The 23,039-nt window shown below is 45.4% G+C and overlaps 3 protein-coding genes across 3 annotated transcripts; 1 reads left to right on the plus strand and 2 right to left on the minus strand.

Moving 5' to 3' along the window:
* The first annotated feature begins 2,804 nt into the window (after nt 1–2,804).
* LOC123473940 lies at nt 2,805–3,929 on the plus strand. The gene has a single exon (XM_045175583.1). The coding sequence runs from the start codon at nt 2,805–2,807 to the stop codon at nt 3,927–3,929; it is 1,125 nt and encodes a 374-aa protein (XP_045031518.1).
* Nucleotides 3,930–8,231: 4,302 nt separating this feature from the next.
* LOC123473941 lies at nt 8,232–14,964 on the minus strand. The gene has a single exon (XM_045175584.1). It carries the CDS (start codon nt 14,331–14,333, stop codon nt 8,232–8,234), a length of 6,102 nt encoding a protein of 2,033 aa, XP_045031519.1. The 5' UTR covers nt 14,334–14,964.
* Nucleotides 14,965–16,953: 1,989 nt separating this feature from the next.
* On the minus strand, nt 16,954–22,962 carry LOC116924984 (paramyosin, long form). Its single transcript, XM_032931614.2, has 18 exons — nt 22,703–22,962; nt 22,399–22,455; nt 21,847–21,933; nt 21,384–21,550; nt 20,707–20,785; nt 20,516–20,635; nt 20,333–20,458; nt 20,037–20,233; nt 19,840–19,972; nt 19,546–19,762; nt 19,352–19,479; nt 19,163–19,275; nt 18,883–19,078; nt 18,642–18,770; nt 18,416–18,580; nt 18,148–18,354; nt 17,887–18,087; nt 16,954–17,766 (listed from the first exon to the last, which is right to left on the minus strand). Exons 1-18 carry the CDS (start codon nt 22,835–22,837, stop codon nt 17,560–17,562), a joined length of 2,664 nt encoding a protein of 887 aa, XP_032787505.1. The 5' UTR covers nt 22,838–22,962; the 3' UTR covers nt 16,954–17,559.
* Between the last annotated feature and the right edge of the window lie 77 nt (nt 22,963–23,039).

A 23,039-nucleotide genomic window follows, 5' to 3' on the forward strand; every position in this document is an offset into this window, starting at 1 on the left:
AAAGAAGTACGGAACGAGATCGGCGAGTGCCTTGCTGATGGAACCATGTACTCCGTGGTGTGGGATCGTCTCAACGTAGTCTACGGCCGCATCGAAGTCATGGACCAGACCTATGTCGACGATTTGCTGCAGACTCCACCTTTGAAAAGCCAGGATGCTGCGAGCCTCAAGGCCTTCGCCAACCGGTAGCACGGAGCAGTGGTGACCCTTTCACAATCGAGATATGCGCATGAACTTTACAGCCGTACTACCCTGATGGCCATAGAAGCGAAGCTGACGACATACCTGAAGGAGGAGTGGAACGAGAAGAGAAAAAAGGCAGGCGCATAGTTGAACGTTCTAGACCTGAACGACTGGGTAACAGTAAAATTCATGAGTAAACAACATGGTAAAAACCTATTTGAGTCTCTGCCTACGTCGACGTCCAAATCCGTATGGTTCGATGAGAAGAAGCTAGTGAAGAGACCGAACGCTTCTCACACGTTTCAACAGAAGAAGGCTCTAAAGTAACGGTATCATCACCTTCGTTAGCCGCTCCCATGGTAAGACGACAGAAGACGGAGTAGAAAGTAGCCGAAAAGACTGACCAGTGGAGGTGCCTCGCTTGCAACGGCAGAGCTCACAACTTGGCCAGCTGTAACGTGTTTAGGTCTTTCACGCCCACGAAACGGGCTGAAGTCATATTTAAGTCCGGAAGATGTTTACTATGCCTCAACGGCAAGCACGAACGCAGTGAGTGTTCCAGAGACATCAAATGTACCATTGGTAGATGTGCTGGATCAAGACACCATCCCCTGCTTCACGGATCCGAATTCATCCCACTGAGAAAACAAATGGATCCACCGCCTCCATCAGCATCTACATCAACTGCATTCCTTGGGACACTAACCCAAAGGGAAACGGTAAAGCGACGTGTACGTTTAAAGATCGTGCCCGTTCGTATTAGCGTCGGTGCAAGATGGGTTGACACTTTCGGATTACTGGATACCGGAAGCGACACCACGCTGATTAGGAGTGACGTAGTAAAGAAGTTGGGATTAGTTGGACAGCCTAAACGCATCAACGTTGCCTCGTATGATGGAGCTACGTCGACCGTGTAAGCATCGGTTGTGAACTTCTCCCTCTCGTCAGTCGACGGAACAAGCTGGTTTGAAGTCAAACACGCCTACGCCATTGACAATTTGAAGGTGACGCCGAATCCCCCAATCAACCCTCGTCAAATGGAGTCCTGGACACACCTACGTGGTCTTGATGTCCCGAACGTACAACCCGAAGACGTTGGTGTATTGATTGGACTCGACGTAGCAGAAGCCCACGACCACATGGATTCCGTCAAGCCACCGGCTGGAACAAATGGGCCTATCGCTTTCAAAACAACGTTTGGTTGAAGCCTGGGTGTTCAATCGGGCCCGCCACAAGATGGACGTCCATTCAACATCCATATAGTATCAGAGGAACGTCCCGAGGACCTCAACGAGTTAGTCAAGAAATTCTGGCAGCTGGAAGCGAAAGACGTAGACATGCAACAGCCTGTTCTCTCCGAAGACGATCTACGTGGAAAACGTATCCTCAGTCCAGTACGTATCCAGAGTCAACAGTAAAAAATGTTGGTAATCGGTATCAAGTCGGCCTAATGTGGAAAACCGACAACGTAAACCTTCCGGACAACCGGGCAACTGCATTGAATAGACTTTACTCTCTGGAGAGGCGATTTCATCGAGATGAAGACGTCGCCTGGAAGTATGATGCAGTTGTAAAGGAGTACATCGACCTCGATCGCGCCAGATTCCTCACGACCGAAGAGTTGTGGGAGGAATCAAGTAAAACGTGCAGCCACCGAGTGTGGAGGAACGTCCATCAACCAGAACATGTTACGCGGACCCCATCTTCTCGTTAGCCTGCTCGGTGTTCTACTACGCTTCCGTAGGAACCTAGTACCGGTCGGCACGGACATCGAGAAGATGTTTCACCAGGTGAAGGTCCCAGTAGAAGATCAGGCGGCCTACCGTTTTGTCTGCCGGACGCCTGGCAGTAATCAAGCACCGTTAACGTACCAAATGACAGTCCACGTCTTTGGATCAGTATCTTCCCCAATGGCCTGTATCTTCGCCCTCAACTGGACTGCCGACGATCATCGTGACCAGTATCCAGAGGCAGCAGATAGCGTCCGAAGAAACTTGTACGTTGACAACTACCTCGACTCCTTCGATTCCGAAGACGGGACAGTAAAATGGGCCCGCCAAATGAAGAAACTGTTACAACTTGGTGGTTTCAACCTAACAAAGTAGACGTCCTCATCAAGGAAGGTGATATCACGTGAGTTCGGTCTGCCCTCATCAACACGGGACCTTGATTTGGAAAAGTTACCCATCGAGCGAACACTTGGAGTAATGTGGAACGGGGAAACGGATATACTAACATTCAAGATACGAAGGCAGCCCAGCCATGACGTTCTCACCAAAAGGAACTTCCTTAGTATTATATCCAGTGTCTACGACCCGTTGGGACTCGTCGCTCCTGTTGCTTTCTTGATGAAGTCTCTCCTGCAAGACATATGGACGTACGAGAAAAGGATCGGCTGGGACGACCCTATCCCCGAAGAATTAGACCAACGTTTCCACTACTGGTACGAGCATCTGGAGAACCTGGAGTTGCTGACGGTGCCAAGATGTTTTCGACATCAACGTGGACGTTGGATGCAGCAGCACCTGCATGTATTCACGGATGTAAGCACAAAAGGATTTGGAGCTGTTGCGTATTTCCGCTTCGTCTTCGAGGAACAGTCGATCACCGTATCGTTCATCATGGCTAAAACCCACGTAACACCAGTAAAAGGCCTCACGATACCAAGATTGGAGTTTCCGTCTGCTGTAGAAGGCTTAAACATCGCTCTAGTAATCGGTCGGGAGCTCGAGATTGACCTACGAGAAGTCACCTTCCACACAGATTCTCAAACTGTATTACGCTGGATCCATTCCCGCACTTGTCGATTTGAAACCTTCGTGGACAATCGTATTGGCAAGATCCTCCGAAACACGAATCGAACACAATGGCGTCACGTTTCTGGAGATAACAATCCCGTGGACTTCACGACTTACGACCCGAAGAACGTCGACGAGTTGGTGAAATACCACGAAGGTCCATCGTTCCTGAAACTCGATCCATCGGAGTGGGATACTCGGAAAGAGATTGCAGAGTTGGAAGAGAATGACGTTAACGTGACTCGAGTCTTCGCCGTCAAAACCGAGGACGAAAATCTCCCGATAAATGACTGCGGGAGAAAATATTCCAGTCTTCTGAAGATCCAGAGAGTTGTCGCTTGGTGCAGGAGGTTCGCGACAAATGCCAGAGCGAAGATGGGCCCTTGCAAGCCCACCGTTGGAGAGTTGACGACCGAAGAAATGTCAGCGGCTTTTACAATCTGCATTAAACGCACTCAAGCATTGACATTCACCGAAGAAATCTACACCTTGAAGAAGAACTGGGAGTTGCCTCTGAACTCAAGTCTACGAATTTTCAGTCCTTTTCTGGACAAAGTAGGACAGCTCCATGTAGGCGGACGTATACTACAGGCTCCAGTCGATTATTCCACAAAGCATCTCATCCTGCTTCCAGCCAATCAACTTGTGACGCAACGGATTGTATGGGAGCATCACACGCGGAATCTTCACATCAAATTGGAAAGATTACTGACGGAGTTACGGATACGTTATTGGATTATCTCTGGACGCAAAGTCATCAAATCAGTTTTCAACACTTGCTGGCCTTGCAAGCGTAGGTCATCGAAGCCTATTCAACCACTCATGGCATCATTACCAGTACATCGGCTCACTCCCTATCTTCCACCTTTCACATATACAGGAGTCGATTACTTCGGCCCTCTAACAGTACGAGTCGATGGAAGAGAGTGTAGACACGAAAAACGTTGAGTGTGTTTGTTTACGTGCCTTACAACGAGAGCCGTTCACTTAGAAGTCTCCGAGGGTCTCAGTCTCGAATAATTCCTATTCCTATTTACCTGGTTTGTGAGTTTACGTGGAAAGAAACGAACGCCGAACGTCGTCTACAGTGACAATGGAACCAATCTCGTCGCTGGAGAGCAAGAACTTCACCAGGCTCTAATGGAATTGGTACAGTGCCGGTCCAGTTATAGAACCGGCCTGTGCGCGGTTCTATAACTGAATGGTTCTATAACCAAGCACCCGATCTTAGTGCCACCTATCGTCGGTTCTTTCATCCCTCAAACTTTGACGGTCTTAGAATATAAGGGCACACAGCAGAGTGGTAATGCTGTTCGCTATAGATCTAGAGTCCCGTGTTCGAACCGCTGCTATGACTAACTTAAAAAGATTTTAATATATGTGTAATATAGTCTATGGCTATGAATGGTGAGATACTAGTGTATCTTCATTGGTGGGGACCATTCACAGAGGAAGTGGTTTGATGAACTAGAAGAACTGTTGTCATACTAGAAGGAAAAAGAAATTAGAGTTGGTAGAAGGACTGGAATGGAACAAGGTGCTAGAAGATAAGAATGAATAGTGGAAGCTATTGTATTCTATTGTATTTGGTATGAATAACTTTACCGCCTATTATTATTGTATTTGGTATGAATAACTTTACCGCCTATTATTATTGTATTTGGTATGAATAACTTTAACGCCTATTATTATTAGTTGGGTCATTGAACCGATGTACAACATTGCCTAAAAAGATAAAACCCATTACAGTAATATTTTTTTGCATGTTTTAAAAGGCAAAACCCATTCATTCCCGCCATAGAAAATCGATATAGTTCATAATACGGCCAACGGTGGCGCTGAAACACGGCAAAGAAAAATCGGATCGATAACCGAGCCGGTTACATAGCTAGGCGGTTCTATAACTGGACCGGCACTTTACAACAACACCAAGAACTTCAATCAAAATTGGCGTGTCAACAAATCGAGTGGCATTTCTCTCCCCCTCACGGACCTAATTTTGGCGGAGTTTGGAAGTGGATCGTGCAATCTTGCAAACGGGCTATGAAAGTCAGCGTTGGAAATCCTCTGGTTACGAATCGAGTCCTCAGAACGGTAATCGCAGAAGTAGCAGCCCTCTTAAACGCCCGGCCACTAACTCACCTCAGTATGGATCCAGAAGATCCCGACCCGTTGACACCAAATCACTTTCTACATGAAGGAGCCCCTCCGTATGTTCCGTTAAAACTGGGACATGCTGAAAACTTGGACGTCACCGCTAAACAGTTTCTTCAAAGTCAGGCCATCCTTCAGCAATTTTGGAGCAGATGGCTACGTGAATACGTACAGTATCCTGCACAAAAATCCGAACACCGATTTAATTTTTTAAAGCCACCTATTGGCGGGGTAAAGGGTTTTTTGTTTGTTTTTCTTTAAGAGGGAGGGTAGACGGGGTGATGGACACATAGGGCAGGATTGGATAAGTCTAGACATTTTTTTATGCCTTAAGGTATTACGCTTTAAGGCAAATAACAGGTCGGGACATTTTTGCAACCCCCAGGGTGATGTGTTTTTTTTAAACGACAGGTGGAAATGTTGGACTAAGGCTGTGTAATACTCGTTACCCAAACAAATTAGATAGCTGCCTGTGCACAACTATGTCGATACCGATGGGATATGTGTAGAGCCTCTGATTGCGACGCCGTAGATCAGTGTTCGATTCGCAGTAAGGAATTGCAAAATATTTGGTATCGTTATAATATTCTTCATTCGAATTTGCTGGGAATACTAATTTCTCTAGAACGAAGGAGATTATTGTTTTTAAAATTATTTAATAAACAAAAAAACACATATTGCTCGATGAAAATTTGTTTTATATATGAACGAGAATTTCTCATAACTTAACCATGTATAACTCATCACCTGATCTGGAATCGAACACCGATCTCCAGCATCACATTCAGAAAAGCTACACCTACGCCATTTACAGTGACATGAACATTTATAGGTAGCTGGAACATAAGCTAAATTGTTTCGGTAAGCAACATTACCAAGTCCAAGCCCTTAATTTCCAACTGTGGTTTTAAAAAACACGCCACCCTGGGGGTGGCAAAAATGTCCAACCTGTAACTTGCCCTAAAGCGTAATATCTTAAGGCACCTTTTTAAAATGTCTAGACTTACCCAACCCTGTCGTGTCCATCACCCCGTCTACCCTCCCCCTTAAAGAAAAACAAACAAAAAACCCACTACCCCGCCAATAGGTGGCTTTAAAAAAATAATTCAGTGTTCAGATTTTTGTGCAGGATACTGTACCACACCTGACAGAAAGAAGAAAATGGACCAAAAATCGGACAAACGTCCCCGTCGGAGATCTGGTACTCGTTATCGAACCGAATACCCTACGTGGACAGTGGCCATTAGGAAAAATGATCGGAGTTCTACCTAGTGAATCGGATAACGTTGTTCGAGTGGTAAAAGTCCAGATCAGCAATCACAAAAACCCCTGTATTCGTCCAATGACTAAGCTCTGCGTTATGGCTACGGCTAAAGAGCAGGACGTTTACGTAAAAAACGAAAATATTGGGTCGTTAGAGTCAGAATCTGTGTCGTGAAGTCAAAACTGTAGTGTAAATAGTAAAACTCTTGTATAAAAGGTAAAATTCTCTGTATGAAATGTAAATTGAGGTATAAGTTGTAAAAAATTGTCAAATGTCAAATGTCAGAATCGTAAAATGTAAAATTGGTATAAAGTCATATGTAAAAACTGTATAAAAAATTTTAACCCCAATGTAAATATCGTAGAGGTCACTGCAAGAACGGTGCAAAATTTTCCGACAGCAACGCCATCTATATTAAGTTCAAAGGGCAAAGGCTAAAATTGAGTCGCTTACTGTTTAGCACCTGACTGCTTAGGGAAACTGTTTAGTTTCCTCATACTAGCAGACGACAGTTGTCCCCTTGAACTTGTAGTGAGCACACGTTAAAGTGACCTCCTCTGCCCCAACGTGCATCATGGAAGAGAATCCACCTCCATCTGCTGCATCAGTTAAAGAAAAGTTAAAGAAGTCTCGTGAGCGTGAAGAAGAGTGTGTGAGTAACCTTCAGCTACTCCGGCAAGATCTTTTGAAGACCCGAACGGCGGCAATCGACGTGGTTTTAGCCCACCAAAAGGCCGTTGTCAAACTCGACGAGGGGCTGGAGGATAACGCAAAGGATTTGGAAAACGTGCACGTTCACTTCCTTTCCGAACGTGCAACCCTGCTTAGCGGATACGTTAGCTCCCTCCTAAGTAAGGAACGCGAGAAGGTAGCTTCCAAACCCGTTTCCCAACCGGTCGTCCCGCGTTTCGTCGCACCCAAGCATACCCCATCCATCCTCTGCTTTCTGAGGACCCACCTTGGAAAGCCTGGTATGTGGGCTTGCGGTCGCAAAGTCTCAGAATGTGAAGATTTTATGTTGAGTACCAACCGGGAGCGATTGGAGTTTCTGTTCGCCCAACACCGCTGCTTCGGATGCTTCCTGCCGTTGTCGGTGGCTGGGCACTTAAAATTCGCTGATTGCCCTCATCCGCGGCATTGCGCAATATGCGACTCCCCGGATCACCACCAGATCCTATGTGCACCCCAACGGGACTGTCAAGAAGTCATTCCAGATTAGACGTGAAAGTGGGCCTTTGCCAGTGGCGATGCTGAAGTTTGCCTTCTTTTCTTTGTCTTGTTTTTGTTTGTTTCCCTTTAGGAGTTTGGGGTTTTTTTTGTTTTAGTATATGTGGACAGGTGGGCCCGCTGTCATTTACAGTGCTGCCATCACGGGCAGGATTGTTGGTGGCAATGGCCTTCTTATTTTTGTTTACGTGGGAAGTGGCCCTTGCACCTTTTAGTTCATTGTTTTTTAAGTATCGAAGTAATCAAGTACCCCCAGTTCTCTCTGCCCCCTCGCCGGTGGTCAAATTGTCCCCCAAATAAAGAAATAAAGTTGTTCAGTTCCCATCCGTCATTTTCATTTCATCATTGTTATCGATACGCACTGACTTTACACTGTAGGTAATTTTCGTAACTCTGTATTGTTTTACGGGCACGTTTAATCGAACTGACATTTAAGTGTTACAAAACTGTTATATTGAAAACGATTGACGCGACTGTAACTGGCGAATTCTCGTGTGTAATTAACGCCGCCAAACGTGTTCTTCCCTTGTCTTTACGTCGTCTGCGTTCCCCTGCCTCCGTTCTCGCCTATGGCACAATACCGATCGCGACAAAGCCTCTTCTTGTTATTTCGGAGTTGTAGGATTCGGAACATAGCCGGCTCTGCGTTCGTAAGCGGACGCACCATCCGTATCCCAAGACTCTAACAAGCAGAGTTTCACAGCCGGGCGGTGAAGTTCGGAGGTTTTGGTAGCCGAACGAAGGTGAACGATTGCGGAACGGACTACGCCATCAGGGCCGGAAAACACCTTGACGACACGAGCGATTGGCCATTCTCCACGGGGTGTATCTGGCTCGATAACGATCACGATGTCGCCAACGTTGAGATTCTTTTGTCCATATAGCCATTTTCGTCGTTCCGTAAGGCTGGGAAGATACTCTCTCATCCAACGTCTCCAGAAACAATCAGTTAGGTACTGAGCAATGCGGTACTTCCTTTTGGTCGTCATATCGTTTTCGTCGAACAGATCAAAAGGTATGTACGGATTTTCGTGTCCAAGGAGAAGATGATTTGGCGTAATGGGTTCAGGATCCGCCGGGTTTACACTTACATACGTTAACGGGCGGCCGTTGAGAAGTTTCTCCACTTGAATTAGCGTGGTGACCAAAGTATCGTCAGTCAGAGTTTGCTCGTTGAGTACGAATCTTAAGGCACGTTTTGACGATTGAACTAGACGTTCCCAGGTTCCACCAAAATGTGGCGCGGAAGGTGGGTTGAAACTCCAAGTCACCGTTCTTCGTTTTCGCCCATCTTGAATGGCTAACTGTTCCATCCGACGGAGACACTCGGAAAATTCATGCACAGCTCCAACAAAATTCGTGCCATTATCGCTGTGATAATGTTTCGGAGTTGTACGGCGATCTTCAAAGCGACTGATGCAGTTGATGAAGGAGGAAGTGTCAAGAGAGTATGACATTTCCAGGTGCACGGCTCTTGATGACATGCAAGTAAATAAACAGGCCCAGCGTTTTACCTTCCGTCTGAATATCGTTACGTTGTACGGGCCAAAGAAATCTACTCCGGTGTGTGTAAAGGCGGGGTAGAAAGGCTTCAAACGGTAACCGGGAAGAGCGGCCATCATTGGACAAAGTGCCTTTGCGTAGTGTTGCTTGCATTTGAAACACTTGTTTATAATTCTTCTCACCGTTTTTCGTCCGCGTTGAACCCAGTAGAGTTTACGTAATTCGTGAAAGGTTCTCTCTGTAGTGGAGTGTACAAACTCGAGGTGAAGACTATAAATCAGCAATTCCGTGATTTTTTCGTCGGCTGGGAGTATGATCGGATGGCGGGCTTCCGGCGGGGCTGGAGCATTTTCAATACGTCCTCCGACCCGTAAAACTCCTTGATGGTCGACGAATGGCATTAACGTGATTAGGCTTGAACCGGGATCGAGCGGCTTTCCCTCCTTTATATTACTGTAATCTTCAGGAAAGGCAGACATCTGGGCGCGCCTAAATAATTCCGCTTCCGCATTCTTGACCTCGGTTTCCGATAGTTTGCCGAAATCACGATGGGTTTTTTCTTTCCGAGCGTTATTAATGAAACGTTTGACGTAGCCGACGACGCCGACTAAAAACGGATAGCGGGAGGTGTACGTGGTGAGCCGGTCAATGGAATCGGTTACGTGTAGTGTCGCACCAACCCATCTCGTACAGCGAACTTCGGGATCCTTTATTTCGTCAATTCCCTGTTTTACATCGGGGAAGGCCGGCCAGTTTTGCGGTGATTGATAGAGGAAAGATGGTCCGGTAAAGAAACGATGTTCGATGGAAAATTCTGTGGATGTGACGCCACGGCTGACGTCGTCTGCTGGGTTTTGAGTTGTAGGGACATAACGCCATTGACTACTTTCGGACAACTCCAATATTTCGCCTATTCGGTTTCCAACGTAAACATGAAATCGATAGTGTGGAGAGTTAATCCATCTCAAAACCGTTGTGGAGTCCGACCAGAATGTGGCTTGGTCGATTTTTAGTCGGAGTTCTGACTTGATCACTGATGCTAGACGGGCGGCGAGTAATGCTGCACACAGCTCAAGTCTGGGAATCGAAACGTATTTGATGGGTGCCACTCTTGCCTTGGCCATGACAAATGACACCTTAACGCCGTCGGGATTGTCAAATCGGAGATAGGCGATGGCACCAAATGCTGATTCGGATGCGTCAGCAAACAGATGAAGTCCCACACCTCGCGCTTTTGGTAGCTCTGGGTTAAAACATCGTGAGATGGAGAGCGGTTTTAGCTTCGAGAGGGAGACGGCCCAATGTTGCCACTCATCGACGGTCGTCTGGTCTAGTTGATCGTCCCAGCCAACCGATTTTCTGCATACAGCTTGCAGGATAAGTTTTGCGTGTAGCAACACCGGTGAAAGAAATCCAAATGGGTCGTAGACGCTTGACGTTTCTCGAAGTATTTCTCGTTTCGTCGCTCCATCAAGTTTTATGCTTGCGCTCACCACAAACGAATCGCTGCCGTAGTCGAGTGAGAGCCCCAGCGTCCGCTCTATGGGCATTCCGTGTAGGGCTAAATCGATGGATGAGACTGGATTGCCAGGCAACGACAATAGAACTTTTGAACATGATGAACCCCATTGGGCGAGCTCGAATCCTCCTCGAAGTAGAACGTCTGCCACCCTTTTTGCGTGCTGAACAGCTTCTTTGGCAGTTGGGAATGATGTCAACCAATTATCCACGTAAAAATGATCGATTATTTGGTTGGTAACGTCGGCCGCATCAATCCCGCCGTCTTCGGCTGCTTGACGTAGAACGTGAGCACAAATTGTCGGAGAGCAAACTGCGCCGAAGGGTTGCACGTTCATTTGGTAAACGGAGGGTGGCTCCTGTATACCCGGGTCGCGATAGAAAAAGCGAAGTGCCGGCCCGTCTTTTGGCCGCACCCTTACTTGGTGGAACATTTTAACAATATCCGCGCTCAACGCTATCGGATGTTGTCGGAAACGTATCAGCACACCAATGAGGTTGGTTAGCAGGTCGGGTCCTTTCAGCAGGGCAGAGTTCAGCGACATTCCCTTGTAGTACGCGGAGGCATCAAAGACCGGGCGGCATTTTTCGGGTTTCTTCGGATTTATCACCGGATGGTGAGGCAGAAACCAGGTTCGGCCAGCTGGACGATAGTTGACCTCCTCAGCTGAGAGTTTTCGGGCGTGACCAAGGCTGATATACTCGTTGATTGCTGCGGAGTACCTTTTACCAAGGTTTTCGTCGGCGATGAGTCTTCGTTCTAGCTTGAGGAAGCGCGCTAGTGTAGACTGGCTGTTGTCGGGCAGGTTCGGCTCTTCGTGTTTCCAGAGAAGTCCCGACTCGTATCGATCGCCTAAGAATTTCGTCGTTTCGTTTAGGATCTTGTTCGCGCGTACTTCTTCTTCGCTAATCGGCACCTTGACTCCTGCTCGGGCTTCGTAAGTCTCGGTGAGTAGAAAGCGATCAATTGCATTCACAAGATCTTGGTCGGGTGGGGGCGCTAATGAGAGCGAGTTACACTGCAGTTGTGCAACGGCGGCTGGAGAGATCGGTCCAGCTATACACCATCCAAAGGCTGTTCGTAGTCCTCGTGGGGCCCGCTCGTTCAACGGATCTCTTTTGATTTCCAGGACCTCTTGCGGCGCCATATCACACGAGCCGATCAACACGTTAACGTGCACGGAATTTTGGGTGGGAACTTTCAATCCGGCTAGATGAGGCCAATCCTTAACCAACTTCCTTAGGTCAACGTTTTCGTTTCTGATTCTTAAGACGGGAACGGAGTAACAGTTCGGGATTTCGAAGGAACTGCTTTTGTCCAAAGAAGAGATTCTGAAAGACACCTTAGTTGTATTTGCGGTTGGGTCGCGGCCGTGATACGTTCCGATTCTTGAAATTCCCTTCTCGCCTTGAAGTCCCAATTCGTTTGCAAGCGCGTTGGTTATCATTGAGATTTGGCTTCCAGGATCCAGCAATCCATAACCGGTCCAGGTTCGGCCATTAGCTTCAATTAACATAGGGACGATAGGCAGCAAGGTCGTTTCACTTTCGTAGCCGTAGGAGACCAAGCCGTTAAACGGGCTCTTTTGAGACGAGGATGACATCGGGCACGATCGTGGCGTTTTCGGGTACATCCGCGGTGCTCCGTGGAGAAGAGGGTGGTGAAGACGTTTACACTCGTCCGTTCCACATTCCTTTTCCTTCGTACACTCGGAACTTAGATGGCGGTCGTCGAGACACCGGTAACAGCATCTTTTTTCTTTGACGATTTCTGATCGTTCCGTGGGATTTAAGGCTTTAAACTTCTCACAGAGGTGAAGGCGATGAGCACCGTCACAATGTGGGCAGGACGCAATTTTTACGGTCGTAGAAAAGACCATGGGAGTCGTGGTCGACTTCTTCTGTTTTTCGTTCGATGACCTGTGGACGTTTTCTCGAGTTTTCGGATGACTGCCTTGCTGGGGTGTGGGGTTGACGCCAATACGGACGAAGTATTCCGCCATCGTAACGTCATCGAGCCACGTGTCCAGGTCGAGTATCGTAGGCAATCTATCTTGAATTCGATAGCTCACTTCGGCCCATTTACTGCGTAAGGTGGGCGGCAATTTTCCAACCAATTGAGCCAAGGTTGTACTGCTATGTAGTTCCAGTCCATATCCACCCAGTTGCAAAGTTGCGACGACTGAACGGAGTGTGGACGAAAACTGCTTTAACGATTCGTAGTCGCTATCTTTAAATGAAGGTAGCTTTAAGAGAGATGAAGAGCAAGCGGTTGAAACGATTCTTGGATTTCCGAACTTCCGATGCAGCTCTTTCAATGCAAAGGAGTATAATCCAGGGTTGAGTAGAACTTCGCCAAGATTGTTCTGAATTTCGGTCGTCAAGCTTGCACGTAGATGATGTTGACGTTCAGCATCGCTGAAACATGTGTCGTGAATTTGAACCTTGAATGACTGTATAAACATAGGCCAGTTTATCGGGTTGCCGTCAAACTTCGGTGGTTCAGCTTTCGGCGGTCTCGATGATGAACGAAATGTCGGAGGTGCGTCATGACGATTCACGGCGAATATCCAGGCATCAGGAGAATACACCGTTGCTTGTGGAGCGTGAACTGGTCTTTGTGGCGGAAACGTTTGTTGCGTAACTCGGTTGTGGACGGGTAGCGACGACATCGTGGTTGTTGGAATCAGTGACGGACGAGCGCTTGAGGTGAATTGCTGAGCTATACTTGGATTTGGCTGGTTGAATACGTTTGGTGGTACGTAGCTGAAGGCCTTGGTATTTAGCTTGGGAATCGACGAGGACGGCTGGTCGGACGTAGACGGCTGTTCTGACGCAGCCGGCTCGTATTGAGAGCATGGTTGCGTTGACGTTGCTGTCCCACACGGTATACGGAAATTTGGGATAAGCGTAGCAGGTGGATGAGATGGGACGAAAGAAGGTTTCCAGACATCTGTTTTGTCAAACCCGGACGTTTCCATTTCATCGTTCTCTTCGGCCACTGCTAATTCGTCTGCGAGCTGTTTGCGTAACAAGGAGCCAGTGTAGCGTTGTTTCTCCAGCTCCATTTGCAATTGTCGTTCCTTACGTGCTGCTTCAACCCGTCTTTCTTCTGCCTTCCTGGCAATTTCAAACTGCTGCATACGTTCATCCTCTTCGGCTTGTTGTAAGGCTTCAGCTCTTTCCTGTTGAATCTTTAGTTGCATTTCCTTTTCTAGCCGCTCTGCCTCTTGAAGTTTACGGCGTGTCGATGAGGCTGATGAACGGTTAGAAGTGCTACTGCGGCTGGAACCTGCAACTGATCTTGCGCGGGCTTGACAGGAATCTAAGTAGTTGGCCACGTCAGCTAACGCCTTCGAATGTTTGATGGAAATATCAATTCCCCAGCTGGTTTCTCTGTCCAGCTCTTCACCGTCGAACTTACAGACTTCCACGTAGCGATGGTGAATTCTTTCAACTATGTCGTATGCACGGACCAAGCCAACTCGATATACGTTGACTGTATCAACATCTTCTAGCATCCGGACGGCAAGGAGAGCTTGATTGAGTGACTTCGTGTGAATTCTCTTTGCCTGAGTACGGTAATGCTTTAGTTCAGCAGGATCGTTGGTCGTTTGCCATTCTTCCAATTCCTCCTCCGGTTCTTCTTCTTGAATAGCTTCAAGGGGAAAGGCGTCGTTGGCCATGCTTGAATGACAACGGATGACGTAAGGGAGCAATTTGCGGAATGGATACGTGATCTGCCACGCGGGACTGATTTGCGAATGTAACACGTTACACGTTATTTAAGACACGAGCTTGTCAACGAGACGGGTACAAGCTTAGGTTTTCGACAATCAAGTTATTAGGACAGTACTTCGAGCGTAGACGACTCAGGGTGCTATAGGGCGAGCACGTGTGAACGTAAATCGTCTAATTAAGTTCTGTTCTAAAAGTAACGCTTGATTGTAGATCCTCTCACTGAGAGACAATGTCGGCATGAATATTCGTGCTGTGGCGTAAACGATGTGGACGATACAGAGCGATAAGACGACTACAATTTACGTATCAGTTCGTTGGGATTCACGATTCCCGGTCGATGCACCAAATGTTATCGATACGCACTGACTTTACACTGTAGGTAATTTTCGTAACTCTGTATTGTTTTACGGGCACGTTTAATCGAACTGACATTTAAGTGTTACAAAACTGTTATATTGAAAACGATTGACGCGACTGTAACTGGCGAATTCTCGTGTGTAATTAACGCCGCCAAAAGTGTTCTTCCCTTGTCTTTACGTCGTCTGCGTTCCCCTGCCTCCGTTCTCGCCTATGGCACAATACCGATCGCGACAAAGCCTCTTCTTGTTATTTCGGAGTTGTAGGATTCGGAACAATCATCATCCCTTTCACAATTCATCTCTGTTCCAACGTCCATTTACACGTGACGTTCGGAACAAGATACATACCTTCGTCCTCCTTGCAACCAACAATTGGCACGATGCCCACGACCTCGGTCAATTCCCCTTCCCCTCCACCTATTCCACTACGAATGATCTGGCCAGTGTCGTACCGCGGCGACGGAAATGTAGAGCCTGGTTGATCGACGCGGAAGCACCTTGCGTTCGATCGTCTAGGAACGCGCGCAGCGGCTGCTGCCACTGCCGTTTTGGCTACTTGGGCAAAGGTACTATCTTGGTTGGTGTCAATCAACATAGCTTGCAAATATCTGTCCGTAAAGAGAAACGAACGTGCCTCTTTCCCTGATTCGAAGGCATCAGGATTGCGCAGCAGATATTCCGTTCCTGGCTCAGCGAGAGAAATCACGGCTCTCCGGCGCTTCCTAGTAATATGGAAGAAGGCCCGTCCCCACTGCTGGGGAGCGGCCTGCACCTGGCGTTTGAACGATTCACTATCCGGCAACGAATTTAAGCGAGCGTAAAGGTCGATCAAAGGAGGAGTGTATGTCCATGATTATTAATTGCACTTTAGTGTACAACTTCTCGGCTGCATTAATCGATCTAACGATGCTTTTGTCGGATTTCAAAGGCGTTCGGCGTGCAATCCAGCCATCTAGTTTGGGTGGTTTTAGAGAAAATTCGGCGTCAGCGAACTCTAGCGGAAATTCTCTGGAAATGGACTTCGAAGTATCGGTCGATATGTCCTTGGTCATCCATGACGAAATCTCCTCCGAGATATCTTTCGAAACTGAAAGTGGCTGAGAGCCTGAACCACCACAGGCTCACTCCTTCAATGGTTAACACAGGGAGTGTAGCTTCAGTTTCCTTCGGTGTGAGATCGACTACCACCGGTGCTGCCACCATGTAAGTAGTGGCCGTCTCAGCCCGCCTCCTCCTAGCGCTGGCGAGCTGGTCGCACTAGAACGTCATGGGCGACTTCTTTCCGTCTGGTCCGAATTCACCTCCTCGCTGCGAGGGGGAATATTCCCACTTGAATGGAGAACTGACCCGCCCCTCGATGGCCGACCTGCCTTGCTTCTCGGGTAAGCTGACTTATCACTCGGCGGAGGGACTGTCTTACTGACCGGGGGAGGAACGTTTGCACCGGAATCCTTATCTGACGTGTACGAATTGTCACTACAAACACGCACACCTTTTTCGTAACACGGAAAACCGCCTGAATCATAACGGCAGCTAGTCATTACGTCATAATAGTGACCGTCTTCTCCGAAACGATAACAATAGCCCTTCGCGTCGTAACAAAAGCCGTCTATGCTGTAGAAGTAAAAGTCTTTATCTCCACAGAAGTAGCCCTGAAAGTCTTCTCGCCTACCGTTGAAGGTTCGTCCATTATACTCAACTGTTGGACCACGTGAATGATCACCACGATATTCTGGTCAATGGTCGTAAAAACGGCTCTCGTGGTCCTCGAAAGGAGGAATAAAACCGAACCCACAACTGTCCCAATGTAACGCGTGTCGAGAAAAACCAACCAGTGATCTTTCTCTGAACTGGTAGCAAAGAACGAATATGCATCTCCCGAACTCGCATCCTTTCGTGATCGGAAACCGTCTGATCGACAAAAGCTACACGTGGGTCGTAGAAACAGCCCCTAAAAAATTCACTTGGATGCCAAGACATGTCTGTCGAGCGATGTTACTAGTAACAGAGCAAAAATAAGTCTGAGGAAAAGGGGGCCTGTCGCGGCCGGGGAAGGCTACATGACCTTCAAAACCTTTTAAAATGCTAAATAAAATAAGTCAACATCCTTAGGGTCGAGCGGAATGCTTTCCGCTGTACAATTGTAGACAATTAGTCACTAAGACGTTCCTAGATATGTTATAAGATAGACCGGTTATAAATAAACTCGACATTTATTAGGTGTATTTTAAATGCCCAGAGAAACCAATTCTTTGTTTTGGAGAAGAGGGTACAGTTGGCAAAAGATTAAGGCGTCATACAAGGCACTGTTCATTGAAGAAAATAACAAGTCAGGAGAAAGGCAAATAAACTAGAAGTAAGGCATTACAATTCTCTGTCAAGAAGCACGTTAAAAGCAGTTGAAAGAAAAACCTGGGTTTTATAAAGATTTATTGAAGAAAGCGTCGGTAAAACTGAACGACCGATTAGCAGAGAAATCTGCTTAGTAGTTCAAAGTTATTACTTTGTTATTTTTTTGGCTACACAAAAAAACTAGTTTAATTGAATTACTTGTGTTACACCCTAAGTTTGAAGAAAGTTATTCCGAATCTCCCCGTTACATCCTAGTGCCTACAAGTACAGATGCCTTGTACAAATAGATTTGGGCATATTATTAGCTGTTGGATCTTTTCTCATCGTCAGATAGAATCAAATAAACTCAACTCAAATGAATGTTTAAAACATGATGTTCGCTTTATAAAAGTTCTGTGCTTTCCTGTTGCAGACCGTTGCATGCAGCATCCCACTTATAGGAAACTCATTTGTTATTCAGTTAATAGTGCTCGGTAAAGTGCTTCTGTTCTTCCACTACATAGACATTTGATGTAGTGCTACCGCCGGGGACAGATGTAACAAAAGTACGATGCTTGGCTCGAACAAAATTCAAGTTGGTCTCGGCAGATTCGGCACGGTCTTCGGCAGCCTCCAGTTCACGTTGAAATTTGCGGACACGGCTCAAGTTTTGCTGCGACATCCCTTCCTGCATAGATAGAGAACGCAAATAGATTCCTCATTCTGTCTTAGGTAGTCATTTTTTAAATGGCTAAAAGAAACGGAGGATCACATAGTGGCAAATTATTTAAAAATGTTAGTTTCGGACCTGTTCTTGCAGTTGGCGCTTGTAAACGTTAAGTTTCTGAGTGAGTTTTTCGACCGAATCTTGGAGGAGGGAGACGTTTTTGTGATCTTCTTCACCCTGGATGATGATTTCCTTGACTTGACGCTCTTTCTTACGCAGGATCTTGGTAGTCTCGGCATGTCGGCGGCGTTCCTCGTCCAATTCCAATTCGATGTCACGAACCTAGAAATCACCAAAATTCAGTTTACGTTAACGAAGCAGACGCGGGTAGGAATTTTATACCCTGGCTTCCAGTTTGCTAATGATACGCTTGCTGCTGACCAACGCATTAGTTTCCACTTCTTCCAAACGGATCGTCAAGTTTTTGATTTCCACTTCTAGAGCCTTCTTGATAGATTCGATTTTGACAACGCGCTCCTGTTCCTCGTGGAGGACATCCATGGTATGCTTAAGTTCGCATTGGGCCCTCTGGGCGCGATCATCAGCCAACTATTGTGACATTAACCACGAACTTCATATAAATCTATTGATGCAATATTCCTGGGAATACCTTCAGTTCTTTGCTGGCTTCTTCAAAGTCGGCGGCATAAACGGACAGTTCTTGTTCCAGTTTAACACGAGTTGAAGAAAGATTTACGTTGATGGTAGTCAACTCATTAATGCGAGCACCGGCATCTTCGGCCAGTTGTTCAGCAGCGCGCTTAGCGCGTAGGGCCTATATTACGGAAAATGTATTTATATTTTGCACAAGAACTTTTTATTAAATCGCTTCTTACTCCTTCCATATTGGCGCGCATATCTTCGATCTCTTGTTGCAGAGTCTGCAAACGACGTTGAGCCACTCCGTATTGATCCATGGTGATTTGCAATTGACGCTGGGTTTCCTCGTACATTGATTGAAGCTCCTAAAAAAGTAAGTTAAATAGAAAAAAATATATATTTTAGATTGATGAATTGAATTTGATAAATGAAACAGAGAAATACGAAGCTAGTTCGCCTCCTACTAATGAAACTTACGGTAAGTTGAAGAGATTGCTTTTTAATAGTTTTTTGCAGTTCAATGTTGTTCTTATTCGCAACGTCCAAAGTCATTTCCAGTTCAGTGATTGTGATTGTCATCTTCTTTCGGATACGTTGAATTTCAGTTTTCAACTTAGTTTCGGCGTCAACCAAACGAGAGTTCAGTTGGTCGATTTCGATTGACATTTGTTTCCTTGAATAGTTTAAAAGAATTTAGTTTCAAGTGGTTAAATATTCAGTTGGCCAGTCCACAGACGCAATGCTAATGGACAATTACTTGGTTGATTCTAGTTCTTCCTCCTTGTCAGTCAATCTACGTTCCATATCGTGCCTGTACTGATTCATTTCAGCTGCCATACGCTGCGAGCGTTGCTCCTCAGCCTTACGGGACTACTCCGTTGTCAGAAAATAATAGATCATTGTTGGGCAGGGTATGTCGTTGATTAATTTTTCGGATTATACGTACAGCCTCAGATTCCTTGTATGCGGCAGCCAGTTCTTCGCGTTCGTTTTCTAGACGGCGGTACTCAATTTCCATCTCATGGAATCTGCGACTCAGTTCCGAGTATTGGCTCTTCAGCTCACCATTTTCATCTGATACAAAATGCATCAGTCAAAATTGAAATTCTCATAGTTTTCCATAACATGATTTATAATTACCTCCCAGTTTCTTATTTTCACGAGTCAGTTGATCTTTTTGTTCTCGAGTTTTGTCCAATTCGTGGCTGAGGCGAGAAATTTCGGTTGCCTTATTTCGGTTGTCCCTCTGGGAGGCATCGTATAGAGCCGTAAGCTCATCCAACTTAGACTTAAGCTCGGCATTGATACGTTCAAGTTGTTCGCTACGCTTTTGCATCTCGCGAGCGGTAGTATTGGCCTTAGATGAGCGAAACAGACTAATTAATTTTCTTTCTTCTGGTTCGTAGGTACATAAAAAAAAACTTAAAGATTTACCTTTTCCAGATCAATAATGAGGATTTCAACTTCGCTTTGCAGACGAGATTTGATTTTCTCCAGACCAGAGCATTTGGAAATGAGAGCGCTGATCTGCTCTTCCAATTCGGTAACCCGGACGTGGAATTTACGTCTGAGAAGAAGTATGAGCGATTCCATTGATAAATTCACTAGTCAACCAGATTTTTTTAAAATACCTGATTTCTTCAATCTCCTCGGTGTGGGATAGGCAAGTCTGATCGTATTTGGATTTCCATGACAAACAATCCTGATTGGCCTTTGACAGTTGACGTTCTAGATCCAAACGAGCCTCGGCTTCCTCTTCGAGTTGAACGCGCACCGACTCCAGTTCGATTTCCACTGAGTGCAAATTTCCTTCCAAAGTGGAACGGCGCTATAAAAAATTCAAAACACGAAATGCAATGAAATGACTTGCGTTTGTAAGACAGTTTCCTTTGGAGCTGCAGTAATGGAAAAAAGTAAAAATCAGTACCCGTTCTTCATCTTCAAAGCGGCGACGAAGATCTTCGAACTGAGAACTGATTTGGTTCTTCAAGTAGCTAATGTTTTCGTAACTCACTTTAAGCTCTTGAACTTCCTTGGTCAGCTCAATGTTTTCCTATTGATTCGCATGTTATGTTGTTTGGCTTTTCTTTAAAAATTAAATGTGTTGTACCGTTGACAAACGAGTTTTGTAGCTGCTAATGTCGATGATAGTTCTATTGAGCTCTTCAATTTTGATGGTATATTCATGAACATGCAATTCCAGCTTTTCCACTTGCTTCGCGTATGTTGCCTAAAATATAAAAGTTCTATTAAGAAATCCGTATCACGTTACTTTGGCTAGCTCTTATAATGAACTCCTACCCTATCTTTGTTAGCCGATTCAACTTGGGACAGGAGATCGAACAGTTCCTGTTGAAACTTTGACTTCTCCTTCTCGGCCCTGAAATAAAACATTTCCGTTGCTTTCGTTTAATGTCCGTGATTATCATTTTTTAAATATTACAAGACTGGTATCTCTAATTCTACAAGGATTTGTTAGCGAAGACAAGGTAGGCCAGGTTTTTTAAAATAAACCTAAAATTCTTTGATCCAAAACAATGCTGTTATGCAACATGGTTTAAGTACGGGAACATAAGTTTGTTGGTTTTGCTTGAAGTTTAACAAAAAGGCGGCTGTAGCAACAGGCAGAGCAACACCACAGAGGTCTCTAAGGATATGTGCGAGTCCGCTAGAACAGCTGGAATGCATTAGATCACGAGGGTTGACGTGGCAGTGTAAAAATAGGATAGGTTCGCTACGCATTATTTTCAGAACCCTTCCTCTCTTAGTTTCTTCCCAAGAAAAATTCCGTCTAGCCACGGTGTGTGCAGTAAAAAAGCATTCGCCCTGACTTTCAAGGTATTAGAATCGGTAAAAAGATTGGTTCAGCAAATAAACATACACGTATTCACCCTAAGATCTTTTAAATGTAAACATGACTTAGTTGATAATTGTTGATTTAACTGAGTATTATCTATGAAAGCAAGAATAATGATTACTTTGATTTGGCTTTGGCCAATAGTTCCAATTGATCTTGAAGATCGATAACAGCTTCTTGGTGCTTCTTGCGGAGCATGTGTGCTGTCTCTTCTGATTCAAGATGGACATCTTCAAGCAACTTCCGCAATTTGGCCAACTCGGCATCCCGCTTCTTGTTGATTTCCAACTGTAAATATATTGAAATCCAACAGTTGTTTCACTTCTTGATGAACACATTCTATTTTTGACATGTTAATACTCCGCCATGTCAGTATTTACAACCTCTAACGCCAGCCATTTAGATGATTTAATTTTAAAGGCGAATTATTTTTTAACTTTGAGTGAAATGATTTAAAACAGAGAGGAAAAAAACATTTGTGGGTACAAAATGTTAGTGTCGTTGCTAACCACTCTTGAGATGATTGACAATCGTCAACATCGGCTCATCGTCAGAAATAGCTCGAAAACTGTGAACGATCTTACCTGGTTTCCAGCTCCTCCTTCGGCTTCTTCAAGACGTTCTTGAAGCTGAATCACCATGACACTTAAATCAGCCTTGTCGCGTTCAACCTATTCACAAAAGTTTTCACATCAACAGTCGATTCTATTTACGGTGCTACCAATAACAAATTAGGCAATAGCAAATAACTAACACGGGCACAGATTATGTTTTTTTTTTCTTTTCCGTTTCTTTTCCTTTTTTTTTTTCTTTTTTTTTTTCTTTTTGTTTTTACATTTATACTTAAACTTTCTCGAACGGTATATTATTATATTTTAGTTTTTCCTTTTTTGTAAAGCGATGCTAAATCTATAAATTCTTGGCCCATGAGCCAAGCATTTCATGGTCCAAAGCTAAGCTATTTATATCCAAGCTCAAACACTTTTTAAGAACAACTGTTATTTTCTTAACTGTTTGCGACAACTAGACTAAAAGTTCTACAAAGGCTAAAATAATTTCTTTAAATATCACGTACTACTCGTGTAAATTTACACATCTTATTTACTTTGCCAACGGGTGTTAATAATCCTACTTACACGCTGTCTAAGCTCTCGCTCAGTCTCGAGATCCTCCTGAACGAGGCGGATTTTGTCCTGAAATAAAGAGAAATTGTGTTACGTATTGTACATAAATAATAAAACAGAAACGTGTTTTCTTTTGTTTTGTTTGCTTAGTTCTAAGCACAAATTGAAAATTAAGGTAGACACAGATTACCACCTTTGCGCAACTGTGGGACATTGCGCGCGACTTGCAAGTTTGGTTGGATCACATGCTAAATGGTTATCGTTCTGTGTATGACGACGATGGTTAGAGTGCAAAAAAATGACAGGAAATGAACACCTCGAGACGAGACAAAGCCGACAGGTCGGTGGAGTATTCGATAGTGACATCGGTTCCAGCTCCACCGGTCGAGCGGTAGACATATTTGGACGATTTGGTTGTCGAAGAAGAAGATTTCGAGACGGTTCCCGACATTTCGTTGTTTCACGTCGAACAAACTTTAATGCGATGATATTAGCCGATCGAGTTCGGTCGATGAAGAGCACAAGAAGCGGTAGAACTCCTTCGCAAAAGACTGTCCGGCGACTGGTGAGCCTGGAACAGTCCGGTCGGCAAGTATTCATGGATGCAGGATGCCACTGCGCAAGTCAGTCCACAATAGATCAGAAGGGGCGGA

The sequence above is a fragment of the Daphnia magna genome, linkage group LG6, assembly GCF_020631705.1.
Source record: "Daphnia magna isolate NIES linkage group LG6, ASM2063170v1.1, whole genome shotgun sequence".
Classification (NCBI taxonomy): Eukaryota; Metazoa; Arthropoda; class Branchiopoda; order Diplostraca; family Daphniidae; genus Daphnia; species Daphnia magna.

Excerpts from the sequence above, each read along its gene's own strand:
- LOC123473940 (XM_045175583.1), top strand. The coding sequence starts at position 2,805 with ATGGCTAAAACCCACGTAACACCAGTAAAAGGCCTCACGATACCAAGA.
- LOC123473941 (XM_045175584.1), bottom strand. The coding sequence starts at position 14,333 with ATGGCCAACGACGCCTTTCCCCTTGAAGCTATTCAAGAAGAAGAACCG.
- LOC116924984 (XM_032931614.2), bottom strand. The coding sequence starts at position 22,837 with ATGTCGGGAACCGTCTCGAAATCTTCTTCTTCGACAACCAAATCGTCC. Across the intron at positions 20,786-21,383 it reads TTGGCCAAAGCCAAATCAAA|GGCCGAGAAGGAGAAGTCAA; the intron begins GTAATCATTATT and ends GTTTTATTTCAG. Across the intron at positions 18,771-18,882 it reads AGCAATCTCTTCAACTTACC|GAGCTTCAATCAATGTACGA; the intron begins GTAAGTTTCATT and ends TTACTTTTTTAG.